Genomic DNA, 20,981 nt, shown 5'->3' on the forward strand with positions numbered 1-20,981 from the left:
GAAGCATTAAAGTAGTAATTTCAAAATATTATCATCCTCAAGAGAGTATTTTCATGGTTCTACATAGTAAAGCCAGTGACTGTTTCAAGTCATTTTCTTAAAATCTCACCATTGGTATTGCACATTTACTTATAAAGTGCTATGTCTTTCTGTAATGAGAAGGGGATGGATTTTTAGATGGGTTGAGAGTACTCATAATGATTCCTCCAGTGACTGATAAGAATTGCCAAGTGTGTGTTGGAATTCCAGTAGAGTCCAATAGAGAGGAACTGAATCTAAGTGTGCTGAAACATTTAATAGTATAGGTTCTGGGGCAAGTTTCTGATTCCTTATGAGCCTCAGTTTCAGAATCTCCTTCGTGGGGTTCTTTTGAGCATTGAAAGCCAAAAAAAAAAAAATAAATAAAAAATAAAAAAGATCAGATAGAAAGTTCTTGATAAATGACAGCTTTAGCATAGCTCTGGTTATTATTAAATAGGTTTAAACATGCCATGGATTGGGTCATGGCCAAGAAAACAAACAACTACAGACAGCGTCGGAGGGGATTTAGACACCATTATAAAGGAATTTCAGTATATTTGCCATTGATCCAAACTCATACTGAAACAGAGTGTGGCCCCATTCATACGTAATGTGTTCATTTAATTGCCCCCCAAAAATATCTAAGATCAAGTTTTACCTTTATTTTAATGGAATGAAATTGCATTTTTGAAATGAAAGAATAAAATGATAATGGGCAACAGTGAACAGGTGAAGGCTGCTGAAGAGCTCAGAGGATAATGACGGGAATGTGCAAAGGGCCACAACTCTTGCCGGCAGGGAACCACACAGGTAGACCAGCAGCCCTGGGGGATGGGCTCCTGACAGTTCAGTTCGTACTGACCTAGAGAAATTGTCAATGAACTTGTGTCTAAATTCACCACAAAAGCTACACTTTCTAACACATCACTGTGTGTTGTAGAAAGGCTGTCTTCCCTGGGAGACTTGGCAAGGAGGTGAAATTGCCCATCTGGTGGACTGTATTTGAGACTTGAATCAAGAAACTGGGTTATAAGAAAGTAAAAGAGGATCCTTTCTATCTCCTTTGATTTGATCTCTTTGAAAGCTTTTCCAGCCATTTGACTAAGGCCATTGTCCTTTCCCCACTGAACCCTCCCAGTACCCCCATTTGAGTGACAAAGGAAAGGATACTTCTCACCTGGTTTCTGGAAGATCTCAATGCCTCTGTCTGTTTAATTATATACTCACATTCCTTTTTAATCATATTGCTTAACATAATCCATGACCTGGGTATCCTGTTTATATTATTTTCTCTTTCTGCAATCCATATTTCCTTTTGCTACAGCCTGTTCTTATTTTTTGTTCTTATTCAACTTTATTGCATCTGGAATTGGGATATTAATTAGAATGAGTTTTCTCTTGACTACAGAGAATTCATGTTTTCATACTGTCTAGATAGAGTGTTAATATGCTGACCAGGAACAAATAATGGGAACTCTCTTCTGAACTTTGCCTATTCTTCTCTTTTTTAAGTTTAGTTTTTCCATCAGAGGGGCCTGTTTTTGTGGGTTTCTGTCCACATATTGCAGTCATTATACAAGGCACTCGATCTTTGGTGACAAGAAGTCCCATAACTCAGAAGAATTCAAAAGATATCATCTTGTACATATCTTTAAATTATGTGATGGCTTCATGCAATCACGCATACAGTGAAAATATGGCTATAGTTATAACATTGTAAAATATGTTTCTCATATAGTTCTTTATTCGAAAGATAAATAAGTAACATTGCCATCCCATGTACACGGAATGCCTTAATTTTTAATCTGTAACACAATTCCTGAAATTTCAGGGTAGAAAAATACCAATGTTTAAATGTGTTTCATCTTCTATTGAAAATTCATGTTGCCTGATTCAAATAACTAAATGGAAAGCAAAGCCAACTACAGAGTTCATTAGAAAAAAATGATTTAAAAAAAAGAGAAATGATAAACTTCCTCTGTTTTCAGAAGTTAAGACATGGCATGTAATGGTGATTTCTTTCAAAAGAGTTTAAACAGCATCAACATTATCTCCAATTTCTTTTGAGAAGACCTTCAGAAGTAGGTATTTTTCAGATTCTTTTGTCTCTGCATGAACGAGGGTTGATAGCTTGAGACTATAATGTATTACTGTGCGAAGCTTCGGTCTGTTACATAAATCATCTTAACACTCAGCAAGAATTGTCCAACAGTGCCATTGATGTGCTCAAGCCAATGATCCTGCAAACAATTTTTTTGTCTTTCTTTACATGTTAGACAATAGCAATAAATCATCTTCATTTAAAAACACACAGTGTACTAATTTTTCAAGCAACAGTTATCCAAATGCAATTTTTTGGTAGAATGTACAACATTTATTTTATTTGTGTTCATTAATTTTTGTACCCTATGTTAAGTAAAAGGCAATGAGTATCTCACCTACCATAGAAGATTTGTTATGTACCTACTATGTGTAAACCATCCTGCAAAGTATGATTTGAGATGCAAAGAACTGTAAGATGTAGCTTGTTATAAAGGAAGTGAATTAGAGGATATATAAAAACTTGGGTTCCCAATAAAGTGCATGTTTGAGGTGTCAAGTGTAAACAGAAGTGGAATTACTTGAAGCTGGGATGATGAAGGGATTGTTACAAGCAGATTTACCCCGATAACAGGGCCTGAATATTAGACCCTTCTGCTGAAATGCAATATGTGATCGAGGGAGGAGGATCACAAAACCAGCAAATGAGCAAGCCTGGACAACGTACCAAGGAGGTTCAACAGCAAGGTCACGTCTTCTTCTTCTTTTTTTTTTTTTAAATTTAAATTTAAATTTTGTTTTAAAGATTTTATTTATTTATTTGACAGACAGAGATCATGAGTAGGCAGAGAGGCAGGCAGAGAGAGGGAGGGGGAAGCAGGCTCCCTGCTGAGCAGAGAGCCCGATGCGGGGCTCAATCCCAGGACCCTGGGATCATGACCTGAGCAGAAGGCAGAGGCTTTAACCCACTGAGCCACCCAGGCACCCCAAGGTCAGGTCTTCTAAGAAAACATCAAAGGCAAGAGTGATCCCACTGACCAAAACAAACGTTGGGGTATTGAACCCAACTCAATTCCCAATGAGACTGGTTTTTACTGGGCTGTGTTTATTTCATAATTGAAAACCCAGTGTGTAAAGCCTGAATGAGGCCAGAAAACAGGGTTGACTTGAGGCCACCCTGGTGAAGATCTAACATTGACTCTTCTTAAGGCCAGGACTGGTTTATTTATTTATTTGAAAGACAAAGAGAGAGAGAGAGTGTGTGCACGTACACATGCACACGCATGCAAGGAGAGCAGGGGAGGGAAAGAGAGAATCTTAAGCAGCTCAGGATGAGGCTTCATCCCTCAACCTTGAGATCATGACCTTAGCTGAAATCAAGAGTTAGAGTCGCCCAGGCATCCCTTCCAGCTGTATTTTTAGGGGACAGTTTAAAACCAAGCCCTGAGTGCTGTTGTCATATGGGCCTTCCCTTTGGCTAAACAAACAAACAAATGCAAACAAAACCCCCCAAAACACAAAAAACAAACTTCTGGGAAATAAATAATGTACTTCCCCCACAAGCCACAGCCTACACACGAATGATTAGGAAAAGCAGATTGAGGGGCAAGAGCTACTTCTGAAACCCTAGTGGGGTCCCAAAGATGTTCTTCAGGCAACAGGTATCATTCCATATTGAGTGTTAAAAGGGGTGATTAAAACATTTAAATTTCACTATTTAGCATACAGTTTTATGTACAAATGCAGCTATGTTTTTGTAGTTTTTCAGAGGTTTTCAATTCTCACACTGAAATTCAGTTCTACATGTTTTTGCTTTATTTTATAAAGAATCCAAAAAATGTATATGAAAAGAAATCACTCTTAGTCCACCCACTCAGGAAAAAAAAAACAACACTATTAAAACATGTGAATCTTTCAAGATTCTTATAGTTCATAGTTGCTATTCTGTTTCAGGGTTTTGTTTTAAGTCAGATGATGGAGCTCTGATTTTGAAGATAGAAACGCTATATGTCGATCTCAGCAGATCACTAAGCAGGTATGAGTACCTACTCTCTCTAAGCCTCAGTTTCCAAATCTGTAAAATAGGGATAAAATTGTATTCAATTCATTTAAGGTAATCAGGATTAGATGAGATAAATGAGGTAATATAAATAATTTGAATAAATACTGGCCCATACAAGCACTCAATGAATGTTAGTGACATTATCATTTTTTACTATTGTCATTATTCCATCATGTAATTTAATCTGATCATTGAAAATGAATCATGATTAATTTTCCATGCCCATAAATATCATTTACATTATTGTTCAAATGACTGTGCATTATATCCTGCTGTGCATGTTCTATAATTTACAACTCTTGGTGCCCTATTACTAAACATATAGGGTGTTTCTGATTTTTCTGTTATGAACCTCATCGTGATGAATAATCTTATGCATTTTTTTTCTTGGGGTAATGTTCTAGAGTTCTATATTCATGCTCAAATGGAATCACAGAATGCTCACTCAAGAGAAGACCTTTAAGACTACGCCTCCATTCTACAGATAAGGAAAATGCGGTCCAAAGAGTTTCAATGATTTGCTTGTATTTCGAGAACTCGTTGGGCAGAGAGGACACCCACAGCATAGAATTACAGATTTATTTTTTGTAGATATAATAACTAAATAAAATGCATTGGGTTTTAATATAACATCTTAAAACATTTATGGTCTTTAAGCTTCAATACATTTTCTTTTAGGGAAAAAAAAAAAAACACCTGTGTTGAATTGATTGTTGCTTATGGTCAACTTCTCTTTGCTAAATCATATTCAGGCAGCCAATATGGACTCAATCATTCAACACTGGCTAGTTTTATATGTACATATTTTATATGTACACTTAAAAATACATGTTGTAAGTGTTTATGACCATTCTTATCATTTTTGCCCATTGCAAAAAAATCAGTAAATGTTGGGAATGTAGACTCACATTCTTCATAAAGAAACCAGATCAGTAGAGGAGTAGAACTAAACAGATGGGCTATGCTCTTGGTTTGGTCCTCCCTCAATTAAGGAGGCCAGGAAAAGGAAAGAGGGGCTCCTGTTTCTACTCACCATATTCTTATAGGCAATTCCTACTTTTTTGACCTTTAACCAGGAAACAATTATAAATGGATACTTGAATATTTGAGGAGCATCACACTTCCCAAGGTCTCTGCTAGGAAGAAAGCTTACACTGATGGGGAGCTGAAGACAGGGACATGGAAGAAGGAAAAAAAAAAAAAAGTTGAACACTTGGAGGTCATTCCCTCAGTTTGATGAAGGGTAAACCCCAGTCCTTCAGTTATGCAGAAGCTGGATCTTGGGGAAGAGTAGAGGGAGGGATGTCTTATGGGAAGACCTCTTGTACTTTGTCTACTTCTAGACAATAAGTATCTAGAAGGATATCTATTTTATCTAGAAGGATAAGTATGAAGGGTGGGAGAAAAGTGTACTAGACCTGGACAAGAAAAGTAGTGAGAATTCAGAGGAAAGACAACAGCAGTAGCGGCAAAGAGTCAGAAAAAGCTAGAAAAGACCAGGAGGAAGGAATCATCACTGGGTAAATTAAGGAAGCAGGGACCGCATTGAACACCTCACCTTTGTACAGCTTGTGTGTGTGCTGGAACAAGTATGAAATATGAAACCGAAATTGGAATACGAAATGGCTGCTTTTGTTGGTTAACAGTGGTCAAATATTCGCAATTTCATTTGGTTCAACCTAATATTTTTTAGAATATTCCCACACACGTTACAGTACTGAGCATTTCTCTCAGTCCTACCAAAGTGATTGAGGTTAGTCCGTCAATGTCTTGACCTTAAAGTGCTAAAATCAAATGAAGCCTAGCTGGGCAAAGATGGAATTTGACTTGGGCAGCAGCCGGGCTCTGATATTTACTAGCTTTTTGCTGTTTGGCCAATCACTTTACCTCTGTCATCCTCACAGAACTGTTGTTAAGGATTAAATGAGATAATATATGCAAAGCTTTTGCTTAGTCCCTTGCCAGACACAGGGAACTGCCAACAAACAGCTTTTAATTACTATTGTGTATCTAATTCATTCATTATCTTGGGGAGAGGGGAGGGCTAACATAAACTTCTAGCCAAGCAGAAGCTTCCTACTGACACTTACCGTCATCTGGACAAACAAGAAGTTCTAGGAAGTCAGTATAAGAAAATAACAGCTCAGGAGTCACATTGCAGACCAGGTTTCCCTGAAGGCAACTTCTGTGTGGGGCTGCCAGCCCTGCCCCAGCCCTGCAGTCCTATTACCTGCCCCCGACCCCATTCCTCCAAGACCATTCTTCTTTTTGCCTTCAGAGAATAGCAACTCTGGGTAGGTTTAGCTCTTCCTGAAGGAAAGCCTTCTGAAAGGCAAGGAGACCCAGTTTTAGACAGGGAAGCCTTCATGATTGGTCTCCAATCGTGACCCTCGCAGCCCTTGTGGGCTTCAGACCAGTCTATTCCATTCGAATGATTTGATGGTCGGACTAAGAAGTCATTTGTTTGACTTTGCTTGCAACAGGGAACATTGATCCCAATGTATCAATAAGCAGCAAGGAATGCATGCAGGATATTTTGCAAGTCAGTCATCCACTAATTTCAAACCATCAGGGTTAGACTCATCCATTTTTATATATAAACTGTGAAATAACACAGAGCAGAGAAAAAAGAAAAAAAAAACAGGAGAAAGAAAAAAATATGGATGGACATAAAGATTAAACTGAAACCTTGTGTTTCTGGGAAGTCTAGCTAAGTCTCTCCACAACCGAGGAACTGAAACTGCAAAGGGAAACTTGACACTTGTTTAAAGGTGTTTAGGTGGCAGGTGAGGATATGAAGAAGGAGGTCTCAGGAGAGATATGGGTGGGTGGAAAAAACCTCAGCTTTTCCAGGCCTCAATGTCCTTATGCTAAAAATGGGCAAAATCGTTTCTACTTGACATATTGGCATAATAAAATTTCAGTGTTTATTGAGAACAATCTGTACGTGTCTTGAAAATGGAGTTGGCATAGACAGATGACATCATTCAACATACCTCTATTCTTAACTTGAAATACCATACCTATTTTTTAGACATTCTTTAGTGACAGGTTTGCTATGGCAAGTGCCAGACCAAAAAAAATAGAGCATGTTATATATTGCAAAAGTTAACAGGAAGGATCACTGAGCTTTTCATAATTGCTCATACACTGAAGAAAAAAAATCTACAAAGTACCAATTGGAACAAGGCAATGGGCTGTTTCAAAATGGATCAACTGCAACTGTAGAACCTGGTTAGGTGGTATACTGGAGTCACAGCCCCCCTTCCCAGGGCCAAAATGTCTTGGTGTCACTCGACAGTTGCCCACTGAACAAACCACCCTCCAAATGAAGCTTGATGGTTTTGGAGAATCTGGTTTTGTTTTAGTTTTAGTTTTTGTTTTTGTTTAACCACTAAAGCTATTTCACTCAGACTATTTTTTTTTCATCGTTTTTATCACTGAAATGCATTTCCCTAATGCTTGAAAAAACATACTATTAGACAATTATCATAAAATTCTCAAGCACACTCAGCAACAAACATTCATTTTGTGAAATAAAAAATGAGTCTTATATTCACAAATCCCACAGCTTGGAAATGTATATGATACACAACATTTAACTTGTCAGCTGCCTCATTAGTGTCAATGAGTGGGAACTGGCAATCAGTAGATGGTATGTTCCACACGTGTTTATGTTTTAAAATGTTCCCAAAATAGCTCTGCAGGAGAGGTTGATATAAAACACTTCTACTGGACAAACGAATTTCAGTTAAATCTTATGGTCTACTTAAAGTTTTTTTGAGGAATCCATGTTTCTCATGTAACTGATCCTTTATAGCTAACAGAGTTAAGAGCCCACTAATAATAATGATGATAATAACAATAATAATAATAAAGTCTGTGTGGATAAAAGTCCTCTAAGTGTCAATCCCACCAATATGTAAATGATCAAGAAAATATACAGAGACTGATGTGTGTTTGACTACCAAGAGCTCTAAGATATATATTTGTATGGCCCCCGTGTTCAGAATCCATACAGCTATTAAGACATTTTTATAAACTGTAAGAAATATGTGAGCTATTTCAAGATATAATTCTGAAAAACAGACTTCCATGTAAGAAGCCAATTTAGGAAGAAAACAACATAAACAATTGTAACTTGTGTGCTCAAGTGAAGCATCTTTTTAATTTTGAGTAATGAAGATGTCAAGCCAAATGCTAGAGTAGTTTAACTTAATTAGGTGGCCTATTTTTCCAGGCATCCTTTCATTTCCCATTGAAAACTCAGCTTGTATGCAAGGCAACAAGAGCAATTTTGTCTGTAATGAATACCTCCGGGACTACGCAGAGTAATCATTTGAATGTTACACTGAAGACTGGTTTGAGTAACTAGTTTGGGCTTGTTAAGATGCCAGACTTTGTTGGACTAACTAGATGACTCAAAGCATGGTGGCTTTGCGATTTTATTGGGTCAATGGTCAAAAAGTCAAGTTGACTTTTCTCCTGAAATTTCTGCCAAACGGAACTAATCTAAAAGTAATTGGTCTAATTTATAGTTCAAATTTATGTCATAATCATGGAAATTTTATGGCCCATAGTCAAGAGATTTCCCTCCCCCGCAAAAAAAATACTCTTTAAAATATTATGCTTTCTAGGCCCTTTTTTCATACCTCATTTATACTCTAACCTAGAGAATTTTCTCATTAGAAAAACATGTAATTAAAAATATATAACTTTTAATACATTTGCAGATCTCAAAACATTGTAATTCTAACAGTAGATTAAAGAAATTCATGTACAAAGAGGAACTCGGAGAGTCCTATTGGTTCCACTGCCATTGTATTGCTTATGACAAACAGCAGTACAACAATTCTTGTAGGAATGACTGCCTGTTAGTCTATTATCAAATTAATTCTTTGAGTCTTGTATTTGACTCTCTGAGGAGGCAGGAGGGCTGGTGCCTTTTGTTAATGTGCTGAGGTATGGGCCCCAGGTGGAGAGAAGCTACTGGAATGAGATGGGCTGGGCCAGGTTTGCTAAATGGCTGCAGCTTGGGACTGAAAATCATCGCAAGCAGAAGACCCAAAGAGTTAAAATGATTTTCAAAAAATGTATGCAGAATATTTTAATCACTTTCTTGCCTCTCAACAAATAATATTGCGTACTTCCAATGCCAGACACTCAAGGCACAGGAGATCCAAGGAGAAACAAGGATGAGTCCTGTCTTTGAGAGCTTACAATCAGGTGGGCAAGACAAGAAAAGGGGTACCAATTCTAGTATGCTACATGTCACAGAGGGGCAAATATGTACATCAATAACTCCAGCTCCACCGGGAGAGGCCTGGGGTGTGTAAGGAGGGAAGAGACATGGATCATTTGGCATTTGGCAACAGGGCAAGGAGAAATGGAAAGGTGGAAGTGAGGTGAGATGAGAGAAATTAATGAAAGACTGTGAGCTTGGAGCTCAGGCAATAATCACATAGAAGGAAAGAGGAAACAGATTCAAAAGTTATGCCAAAAAGTAGAATCGACATTATTTAAATAATTACAACCCTCGCTCAGGGCTGAGTGGTAAGGGAGACTCTCAAAGTCCGTGTCTTGATGACTGGGTAGGTGGTGTTAAGCTTTATGATCTAATCGGGTTCAATCAGGTAACTTTCTTAAGAATTAAGATTCTCCATGACCTGACACTAGAAAAATTTTCTGATTTCCCCCATTAGGAGATTATTTCTTGTACCAAAAAGATCAGTCCTTCTCCAACTTTTTCGCACAGCACCCCAACTGAGGCATGCATGAGAATATTTCTGCATCTAGAGAAGAGGGGAATGTTGCCAGTGTGGGTGGAAAGCTCAGAATGAACAGGTAGCTATGGAAAATGATATTCTGGACACTTCCACAGAAGAAGAAAGAATGAGAAAAAGTAATGGCATATATTCAAAACTACACATAAATAAATAACCTTGGTGCCATAGAAAGTTTCAATCAAGAGATTCGGACTCCTGTTTCCTTTGATGTATGTAATTCAAACGAACACTTGTGTCTTGAGTAGAATCACATAGAAGGAACTGAAGGTACCATAATTCCAGGGGTTGGAGAAAAGGCTAGAGTTTTTTCAGGGAAAGAGAAAGGCCTCATAGCAAGTGAATCTGAGTGGGGTCGGAAGATTCTAAGGAAGAATCAGAGCTAAGCTGGGAAGCCCAATTCCCTCCTCCCTTATGGTTGTATATTCTGCCATATTGGTCACACAGACAGGACAGGTTAAGAATACAAAGAATGAGTTTATGAAGGACTATTGGCTACTCTTCACATCTGGCTTTCCTTTCTTTAACATGCTCACATGTTCCCACAAACTATTTAGGACAGAATCTGCAAGCTCATGAGGTATCAAGCCAAATGGGCCCGCTTAACCAGGGTCTGGGGACATACTAAGGAAACTTGCATCACATGCTTCAAATTCTATGCAGAGTAAATAAAAAGAAAAAAGGAAAAAAAAGTTAAATGGTGTTTAAATTAAAGTACTGGTTGCGGCATCTGGGTGGCTCAGTCAGTTAAGCGTCCAACTCTTGATTTTGGCTCAGGTCATGATATCAGGGTTGTGAGACTGGGATCCAGCCTGGGTGTGGAGCCTGCTTAAGATTCTCTCTCTCCTTCTCCCTCTGCCCATCCCTACCCTCTCGCAGAGCTCACACTCTCTCTCAAAAATAAAATAAAATAAAATTAAATAAAATAGTACTGAGCTAGCTAGACCCAGCTCTAGCACACTTAGAGCAAACTATTAGAGGAGAAAAGAGCCAATATTCCAAGAATGGAGGCAGAGAGAAGTGGAAATGTCATGGGTTTTTATTGCATATTTGTCAGGCCTATTATAAGGTAGTATATTCAATTTAAAAACTGCCTATCAATTACAAAATTATATGCAAAAAAATTTAAGGATCTGTATACACTAGCTTAAGAGGTATAGAATGCATGCAGTAGATAGTGCCAAAGAGCCCTTTGGGACTGTCTGAAAGAATATCATTAATTTTTACAGTGTACTTCCATTTCTGGAGCTATTCCAGCATTGGCTTTCTATAAAAATCATTTCAAGTTTAGAATTATGCTATTTGCTTGCAGCAACATCACAGGAGCAGTAGTGTACCATATGTTGCTACTTAGCAACTTAGTCTGTAAGTCCCAAAGCATGTACTGATTTGAAAATTGAACAGGAATTATAATTGTTGAGTGACGCTATGAGGCAAGTTGTCTTGGATTACTAAACTATGCAGTTGTTTGATGTTATGTAGGAAAAGGAAGAAAACTATTTTTTTTCCCTGTAAGATGACTAAAATCCTATTTATGGTTGCCAAAAGGGGTAAATTGATTAAAATTCCCTAAAAGAATAGCAGGTAATGAATTTTTGAACACACTTTATTACAGAAAACAAAAGGAATGTTAAGCGTAAAATTTAGCGAAGGCTATTCAACTTATGTAATTTGCAAAGTTTATTCCCCCCAGAGTACATATTATCTTGCATTAGTCTAATTTTTTAAAATAGCACATTCGAAAAATATTTTCATATGTGCTACATTATTAAAAAACAGTCTGCTTCTGGCACACAAACCTGTCAGATCTTACAAAACCCAAAAAGTATGTGGGGCTCTTTACTCTTTCATAAATCATCACTGGTATTTAAAACATCCTTAGTACTCCTGACTGACATATTAAAAGAAATAATGTTAGTTGTTTGATTTTAGTCTGGGCCTTCACCGTATCCATTGTACTTGAATTTAAAAATCTAAGAAGCCAAGTTGTTATGATGTATATGCTTTGAATTTCCAATCCTTTATCCAAAAGTCTTTAAGACGGACATAATGATTCTCTGAAAGGGACCAGCTGCTTTATAACGGCAATCATTTATTGAGTTTGTGTTTCTACTGTTTCAAACAAATTCAATTAGCCCTTACACTTCAAAACCCTAAAGGCACCAAAGAGATGATACTAGGTTGCTTTAATCTAATAGTAATACTAAACTTGTCAGTACAGTTTGGGGATTGATGGTTAGAAGAAAATTAATAGTAACATTTTTCATTTTTTAATCAAACAGTCCTTTCCCAACTACCTCTGGATCTTGGAGGCTACTTAGCCGAATGAATTCAGTGAAGTCAGAATTGTAAATGCAGGGCTCAGCCTTCCAAAGGTACTCTGAAAGTGATCAACTCAGTTGAATGGAAGGAAATGGAGTCCGGATCTTTGAGCTTAATGATGACCTTCTCATCTGAACAATATCGCGTGGTTTGCAGAATGTCTGACAGAGTAGGCGGTGATGGTAATGACTTCTAAATGCAAAGTTCTTGGAGAGGCGGGCTTGCCTCTGTTTTGAGTTAAGCACGAGTCATTTTGTTCTTAGAGAAATTTCAAAGCTTCACCAAGTGCACCCCTAACATATACATGAGATTAATTCACTAACAACCACCATGAAGAAAAATAGAAGTTTTATTTTTGTTCTCCATTTCCCCATCAATCCCAGTTATCATATCAAATCTCTCTGGGTGGTTATGCGGGCACTGAAAACTCCTGTCTTAGGGTTTATGCCATAGGTACTAATACATAAAATTTCCAACTGCCATGGTTTTGCTATTCCAGAAAAAAAAAAAAAAGTTCAAATCTACAAATGGTCCTATGAACTTTCCCCTCGCTTTCACTTATCCATGTGTTTATTTTTCCTTACAATGTCCTTACATATTATGGTATGCTGGCATCTTCGGGCACTTACAATTTTGCTTTAAATGCCCTCAGCAGATTAAAGGGTCTGATCTTAAGTATCTAAAAATAAATAGCCCAGAATTTACTTTTCTAAATGTAACCATTTACATTTTCATTGGACTTTTGTTGTCACTTCTCATGATTAAATACCTTGTCAACCATTCCCAGGAAAATGGATACAAGCGTGCTCTCAAAAGGTTTCAATCATATCGCGCATTTTGGCTTGAAAGCTACCCACCCAGTAGATTCTGAAGGCAGCCATATAGTGCTCACCGGCCTCGTGATTTTGGTTATAAATGTAACATTGTATTGAAAACTGCCGCAATGGTGGATAATGAAAGCTATCTGTGACATGTGTAGCTTATAATGATTAACTCGTCTATAGTCAGAAGCACAAATAACCCGCACCTGTAAAGACTTTATTTCCTAAAGGTAAAACAACTGTTTAGGAAAGATCATGCTGGCAAAACAGCTGCTTGCCATTCTGGAGAGGAAACAGGGTAGTATCTTTCAACAAATGCCAACTCCGGTGTTTTATCAGCTCTATCTCATTAACTGGAAACAAGGCTTAAATGCTTTGTTTATAAATTATGATTATTCCTGATTGCGGCAGTTACTGATAGTGCTACTCATTTGCAATGCAACTCTTTGAATTTGTTTAATTACAATTTGAAACAAGGCAGAGAAGATTAATTAACCCACCTGGCTGGCTGGCACATAGTCCTGGCTCGGCTCTGCCATGCTCATATACATGTTCTCACCGTCAAACTGCGAATGAAATAATAGTAAACATTCAGCAATCTTGACTGTGTGCATGTTTGTTGTTGCTGTTTTCACCATCAAACTGGAAAACAGTAGCCATAAAAAAAAAAAAATACTGTGCTTGAAAGTACGGAAAATCTGTCATAGCAAAGTGAGCCCCATCTTTTCTTTGATGTTTCTGTTGTCATTCTTCCTGACCCTGGATGTCAGTGATTTAGAGTAATTAGTGCTCTAGTAATTACAGCAAGCAAGCAAGAAATGAATGGTTTCCTTTCATCTGCAATCTGTTTTAAAACAAAAATGGCTCATTTTGCATACCATGTATACGGACTGCAGTTCAGTTGTAATGAAGTATTAAATGAATGGAGATTTACACTATACAAATACACGAAGGCACAGCTCAAAGCGTTCTGAGTTCAGCTCTTCAGAGTGAAAAAGTGCAGAGCTTTTAAAACAGGCTAAAACTGGCTTCATCGCAATAGCCTTCCGAAGAATGGTTATAACTTTATAATAACACTTGCAAAAAGTGTGTGGGGTTACAACCGTGGCGAAGGATGAACATGACCATGAATACCAGTAAAAACGTACAAGCTCCGCGATTCAACATTCCTCTCTCAAATTTTTCAGAGATACAGAATTCATGTAGGTATTTCGGATGCACAGAAATTCATACACACATTTACGAGTCGGGAACAAGAAGGGAGGAGGAGACTCAGGGGTACAATGGCAGAACCGTGGGATAGCTCAAGCAACGGCCACGTAACAACAACAATAAGATACTTTTCATTATTTGGGTTTTCGAAAGCAGTAATCACTCCATTCAGACTTAATCCCCGGCTATCTTTAGTCATTTGATAAATGGGCAAAGCATTCTTTTTTTAGTTCGAAGAAGAATTTCCCCTAGGAAATAATCAAGTGGACTAATACAGTCAGCTTCAAAGAGCTGACTCTGAATATACTTCCACTGCCAGACTAATGTCAGACAGGGGAACTTGAAAATCTGAAAAATGACTTTTCAAGACAGAGCAGTGTTATTGATGGAGGTGCAAGTACACAGCAATATGGACATATTTTATATACCATCCAAAAAGAGAAAACGGTGTTATAGACATTGTATTCCATCACCCATGAGCTGCTAACCTAAGAGGGTTGTACAAACACTGGGATACCCCCAAGCCTCTGAACGGGAGCCTACAGCAGGTGGGTGCCCTGAAGATTCCCAGAAACAAGTAAAGACATTCCCAAGGACACTCCCAAGTGAGTTGAAGCACTCACAAGGTTAAGTTCAAGGAACTGAAGGGTTTCCTCACACATCATCTTGCAAATGTATTTCATGTTCTGCGAACAAACTTATCTAAACAGATACGAAATCACTTACTGAATGATGGGGTTGTTAGGACAAGTCAGAAATAGCACACTTAGAAAAGACCAGCTAGACATTTGGCTGCTTTGTCATCTGGCTCAGGAGTCGTGAGTACAAGTGACTTACCCAAGGCTGCTTTTCCATCAGTCAGGTGAACGCCTTCAACCCAAAGATAGGCTAGCCCCCAGGTCAGTCCACCCGTTAGTGCTAAGAACTCACAACCAGACAAAAAGCATCATTCAGCATTCCTCCACCCCCACCCGCTGTTGGTTTGTTTGCAAATGTTTTTAATGTTAAGATGCCAAAGAACCATTTAAAATATGGACAGTTTCTCTGACTATAACAAACTCGACTGAGCAGAAGTAGTGGAGTGGATCGAATACTCCACGGCCCATGCATATTCTAGAAATGTGTTACTTTCTATTTCATCTTCTCGAACTCATTTTCTAAATCTGGCGTCGTTCTCAAGCCAACTAAGGCTTTGAAGTTTTGGTTTGAGTCTATCCAAAGTGTATGCTAATTGAGCATATCCGATGTTACTGCTCTTGATAAAGACTCTTTCCTCAAAAAGTACCAATGCTTAACTAACGTTGAGCCAAGGCTGAAGCAGCATTTTACAATAAAAGGTATGTGACTACGGGAATAGCTAATTTTTGGAGTACGCTCCATGTCCCCATCACCCGCCTGTAGCTTTCCACGTATTAACTGATATGTATTAACGGATTCAATCTTCACAACAACCAGGAGTTGGGGATTATTAATACATTGGGGTTATTACATACATTTTACCAAGGAAGACACAAAGGCACAGAGAATTTAAGCTAGATGCTCAAGCTTCAAGAGCTCTTACGAGGCAGGGCTGCCTGCCATTCAAAGGCAGGCAGCCCGACCTTCCAGGACATGCACTTAACCACCAGAACATAAAGATTCTGAATTATAATGATGAGTTAGCTATCAATTCTGGAAACCGTGTCGATAAACTATCAAAGCAGGGTGTTGGCGATATCTCGATCCCAAGATACTGTCTGGAATTTCTGTGGCCCTGTGAGGCTTTCAAAAAAACAAGAGTCATAGTGAGCTGCCGTTGTAGTAATCAGACTGGTGGAATATCGCCGGATTATTTATAATTAAGCCTTAAAATACTGAGGGGAGGTAGGATGATGGTTTACTTTGTGTCAACTGGATAGGGCCACAGAGTGTCAAGAGAGTCAGTCAAATATCATTCTGGGTGTGTCCGTGAGGGTATTTTTGGATGAAATTAAAATTTGAATTGGTAGAATGAGTGAAGAAGACCACCCTCCCTGTTGGGGGTGGGCCTCATCTAATCAGTTGAAGGCCTAAACGGCACAAAAAGGCTGACTCTTCTGAGAGTGAGAAGGAACTCCTCCTACCTGACTGACTGAACTGGAACAACAGTCTTTTTCTGTCATCAGACTTGACTTGAAACATCAGCTTTTCTTAGGCCTTAAGCCTGCCAGCGTTTGTACTGAAACTATAGCATGGGCTCCCCTTTCCAGATTCTCCACTTGTTTTGGACTTCCCAGCCTCCACAATCAAATGGGACAATTATAGTAAGTCACATGTCCTGTTGGTTCTGTTTCTCTGGTGCACCCTAACTAAGAAGCTCTGAAAGCTTATTTCTAGAGGACGTCCGATGTAAAAACACAAGAAGGGATGACATCTGTTTCATGATATGCCTGCTTTCTAAGGGAACAGAAGCCATGTTGCTTTTGCTGTGAGAGTCCCTGGACTCACTGTGTCTTAGTACAACCCACATACGTTCACAGCTCTTCATCCAGAATGCCTTTCTTCCCTCCCACTTGCTCTTACATGTCTCTTACACTCTTTGGTATTTTCTTATACCCCGTGGTTTCCCTTGGTCAGGGCTAGGCTGTTTCCAGCCTCTGGGCACCCCCAGGGAGCCCTCTGGTTCCAGGTGGGTTTTGTTATTAGGAGCCTAACGGGACTGAGCTGGGAGCTACCAGACACACTGCACATCTTAGTTATCTTTAGTGTCTTTATAGCTTAGGGCCAGCACATAGTTCACCCTCAGGAAATGTCTAGTTATGAAAAATTAAGTAATACTTGCTTGATTAAATAGATTACTTTCCTAGAGAAGGTGATCACTTGAGAAGAGAAAGAAGATTCAACTTTTAGAGAATGGTTTGAAGGCTTTGGAAAGGGGTCAGCTGTGGATTAAAAGTGGTTACTCTAGACGCAGAAAGTCCTTAAAAGAATGTACAGAAATAGCTAGGATACCATTACTTAAACGTTAGCTGTAGCTCTTCCTCAAGATTTTTATATAATTAAAAAGCATATAGATTGGTGAAGAATCAAAAGACCTAGCTGTAAATGAGCATATGCCCTCTTTCTGAAGACTTTTGAGTTGCCAAACAAAAATACATACGTGTGTCGGGACTCCCTGTGGTTGGACCAAGTCTTGGGCCATGATCCCAGACCCTCTCCCCCAAGACCCTACGCCCTCACCATGCACACATCCCATCAGGTTAAGGTCATTGGCGTACTGTTCACAACTCTCCCCACCCACGCTCCCTCCAGGAGCTGTTTCCAGGGATCCCAGCAGGCCTTACATCCTGTGTAGTGGGCACATGTCATTTGAAGTGGAATTATAGTGCAGAGAGCTCTAGACTTTCGGTCTTGGAAAGATCCCTGAAGGCCTCCGAGCTGAACCTCTCACTTTATGATTGGAGAAACAGACTTTTTATTGGTCACATGGTCCATCTGGGACTAGACTCAAGGTCTGGATTCCTAGTAGAAGACTTTACCACAAGGACACGCTGCTTTATAGTCCATCAATCATAAAACCGGGGGATCAGACTCTATGACTCTTTGTATTTCTCGACGGCCTAGATGCATACCTCACAATCTCAAAGGGACAACGTTTGCCTTATTACATTAATGACTTGGCTTTGCTTTACCTGGGACCACATATTAGATGAACATTGTTAATAACTGTCACAATAAAATTGTTTTATTAAAAGTAACTAATTACATTTCCTTACTCCTCATGTTTATCGCAGTTATTATTCTTAGAAATCAACTGAATTCAGGCATTATAACTTTTCAAAACTTTATCTAGGCGTACTAGGACTTTTAATTTCCATGTATTCTCAATTTAAAACCTGAAGCAAAGTCTGAAAGAATAAAGAGGCTGGCTTATTCAAATCTAAGTGTAAATGGCATCAACTCAGGATTAGCCTTTCTGACCAAGTGCTTTTAGACTCTTTATTGTGTTTTTATTTCAAAGCACCAGGGGAGGCAATCACATAAAAAGTCATTTATAATCTTCTACTATAGTTTTTTGAAATTGTTTTTAGAGGATATTAACCGAACCCATAATCCCAAAGAGCTTTTCAAACTAGGTAGTTATTATATCTTCTATTTAAAAACTGAGAGCAGACATCCAACACTGTCTGAACCTAGTGAATGATGAGCAGAAATGGGCAGTATGAGGCTACCCAAACCACTAAAACCAGAAAAAAATCAAAGGCAGAATGGGAACTATAAATCAATCATTGGCATTGGTACAGGAAATGGGATCTTTTTAGGGAAACCATTAGAGGAAAACCCAGAAAACTGCTCTCGGGTGGGTGTGGAGTAGAACCTCACAGAACCCATGGAACAGTGTCGCACTGTACTGCCTATAAAAGGGAAAACCTTACGTTTTCTGGGTGTTTTCTGAAGGAATATTTGATACCTTGATTTTTTTTTTTAAAGAGCTAAAATTAGAAATGTTTATATCAGGGAGTTAATTTGACATTTCTGAGAAGATGCATTATAATAAATCATAAGTGAGGGTAATTGCCCCAAAGTATCTATTTTTGGGTTGCTTGGCTCAATATAAGATTATAAGTCATCTTCTCCCCCTCACCCCCACACCACCTCCTTTTGAATATTGGAAGAAACAACTTAAGTTGGGAGCAGTGAAGTCAAAGACTTTTGTTGTTTCATTGAAGCAAAGCATTTTGAAAGCTGCTATGAGGGGTGATAACAGACAATAGCTCTCAGCGCTGTTCACATGCCCAGCAACAATGTGGCCAATAAAAACAGAGCAAAGCAAACTCCTACACTTACTACCCAGCCTCCCATTCTCAAGGTACAGGATCCTGGGACACAGGAGAGGGAATCTGTGTTTATTTATCTTCCCGCTTCAAGGCTGACTGTGTTGATGCAAGATAGTCTAAAGTAACATGCCTCTACGCAGAGCCAGGCTGAATGCTACCGGTCCTGAGCACAAGGGCGGGAACAGCGTGGCTTGCACTGAAAGGAAAGGAGAAGGAGCTGAAAACAGGCTATCAACACCTCGAGCAAAGAAAGCAGTTCTCTGCTGGGGTTTTGAATGGATGCAGGTTACAACCGAAGAGCACACAGAGCTGAAACAGGAAAGAGAACCCCTTTCCCTCAGACTCCCATCACCTGAACTTGAGCGGTAAAAAACTCTGTGGTGATTGTGAAAGGCACAGGGAAGAAATAGGATCCCGGCATAGCCAGGCTGCCGGGAAGGTTTGGCCATTGGAAGGCAGAGAGAGAGTAGTGACCCACAACTCAAATACTGTGCCCAGAACATAGAATCTGGCTTTTTTTTTTTTTTTTTGAACTGAATTTATATCTCATTTTTGTCCTCATGATAGATTTATTTGGAAGAAGACTTGTCTATCACCTTGCTTTGGTTAGCTTCGGGAACTGAAATTTTCAATAATAATAATAATGCTGTGCATAAACCTATAACTCAACCCCACACTTGTACCTTCTTTTAAGTATAGGCTCCGTACTTAAGATCGTGGTACCAGGATGGTTCAAGCCGTTTTTTCTCACCTTTCAGACACTTTCGAATCACATCAAATGTTTTATGGCAGTTAGTTTTTCTAATTATCTTGTAATATGGTGACTCTTATTACTTCCCATTTTACAGATGACAACACTGAGGCACAAACGAGGTAAGTCGCTTGTCTGCGACCTATATCCAATCACATGTGCCCCAGCCCAGGTCTTCTCAGCCTACTTCGACTTTGCTTTTGGGATTGGATGATACAGTGCCCATAGTCCTGAAACCCTGGACTGACCGCTTCTACTGCCACCAAAGCTAGTGACTGAGGAGCCCCAAGCCTGACACCAGCTTCCATCAGGTGGCTCTGTACCTGGGCTCGAGACAAAGAAGTTCTGCTTTCCCCCAGAGCCCATGCAGAAGGGCTGAGCCACCTGTCCTGAGAATGTGGAAGAAAGGGGACCCAGAAGAGGGGACTGACCTGAACATTCCCTGGGACCTCTTTAGAGAAGCCCCTCGTGTACAGAAACCAGGAGGGATTTTTCGCAAAGCTCTGACAGCTTGGAAATATGTGCCTCACCGTTTGCTTTCCCCATCTCCTCATTTCCCCCTCTCGCTTCCTTTCTACCTCACAGGAGTTTTCCTGGGCTTGTCCTCCCAGCATTAACACGTGATCTTTCACTACAGGCTCTGCTTTCCAGACAACGAGGACAGTGCCCAGTTGTACACAGTAAGTGATGGTGCTCTTAGGAGCACAGCTACATTAATCTGATCCCATCTTTATTCCACTTTCATTATATTTTATTTAAGAATCATTAATTCTGGGGTACTTGGGTGGCTCAGTTGGTTAAGCATCTGTCCTCGACTCAGGTCATGATCCCAGGGTCCTGGGATCGAGTCCCGCATCAGGCTCCCTGCTCAGCCAGGAGTCTGCTTCTCCCTCTGCCCCTCCCCCTGCTCATGCTTGCTCTCTCTCTCTCACACACACAAAAATACATAAACAAAATCTTAAAAAAAAAAAGAATCATTAATTCTATTTTCAATTCCTGGGCAAAGACCGAAACAAACTTATGAAATAGTAATAAATAAGAGAACAAAGATTTTCCTGTATTGTGAAAACATCACACTGTTTGAAAGAAAAAAATAAAGCAAGTTTCTAGAAACCTTCAGTAACCCCAACCTTCCAATACAAAGCAATACATTTTCATTATGCATTATTTAAG

General features: G+C 39.2%; 1 protein-coding gene across 3 annotated transcripts in view; it reads right to left on the reverse strand.

The window, feature by feature from the left end:
* TOX (thymocyte selection associated high mobility group box) overlaps positions 1-20,981 on the reverse strand; it is a 299,994-nt gene that overhangs the window by 134,933 nt on the left and 144,080 nt on the right. The window contains exons 1-2 of one of the 3 annotated variants that reach the window (XM_032882607.1): positions 15,099-15,274; positions 13,550-13,615 (exon numbers count right to left, since the gene is read on the reverse strand). The exons of 1 other annotated variant lie outside the window; for it this stretch is intronic. In XM_032882607.1, coding sequence (XP_032738498.1) covers positions 13,550-13,615; positions 15,099-15,116 — 84 coding nt within the window. In that variant the 5' untranslated portion in view covers positions 15,117-15,274. Of the gene's footprint in view, positions 1-13,549; positions 13,616-15,098; positions 15,275-20,981 lie in introns of those variants that run through there. One more of the 3 variants, XM_032882604.1, reaches the window with a different exon arrangement.

The sequence above is a fragment of the Lontra canadensis genome, unplaced genomic scaffold (assembly GCF_010015895.1).
Source record: "Lontra canadensis isolate GAN:19392208 unplaced genomic scaffold, GSC_riverotter_1.0 scaffold83, whole genome shotgun sequence".
In the NCBI taxonomy this organism is placed as follows: Eukaryota; Metazoa; Chordata; class Mammalia; order Carnivora; family Mustelidae; genus Lontra; species Lontra canadensis.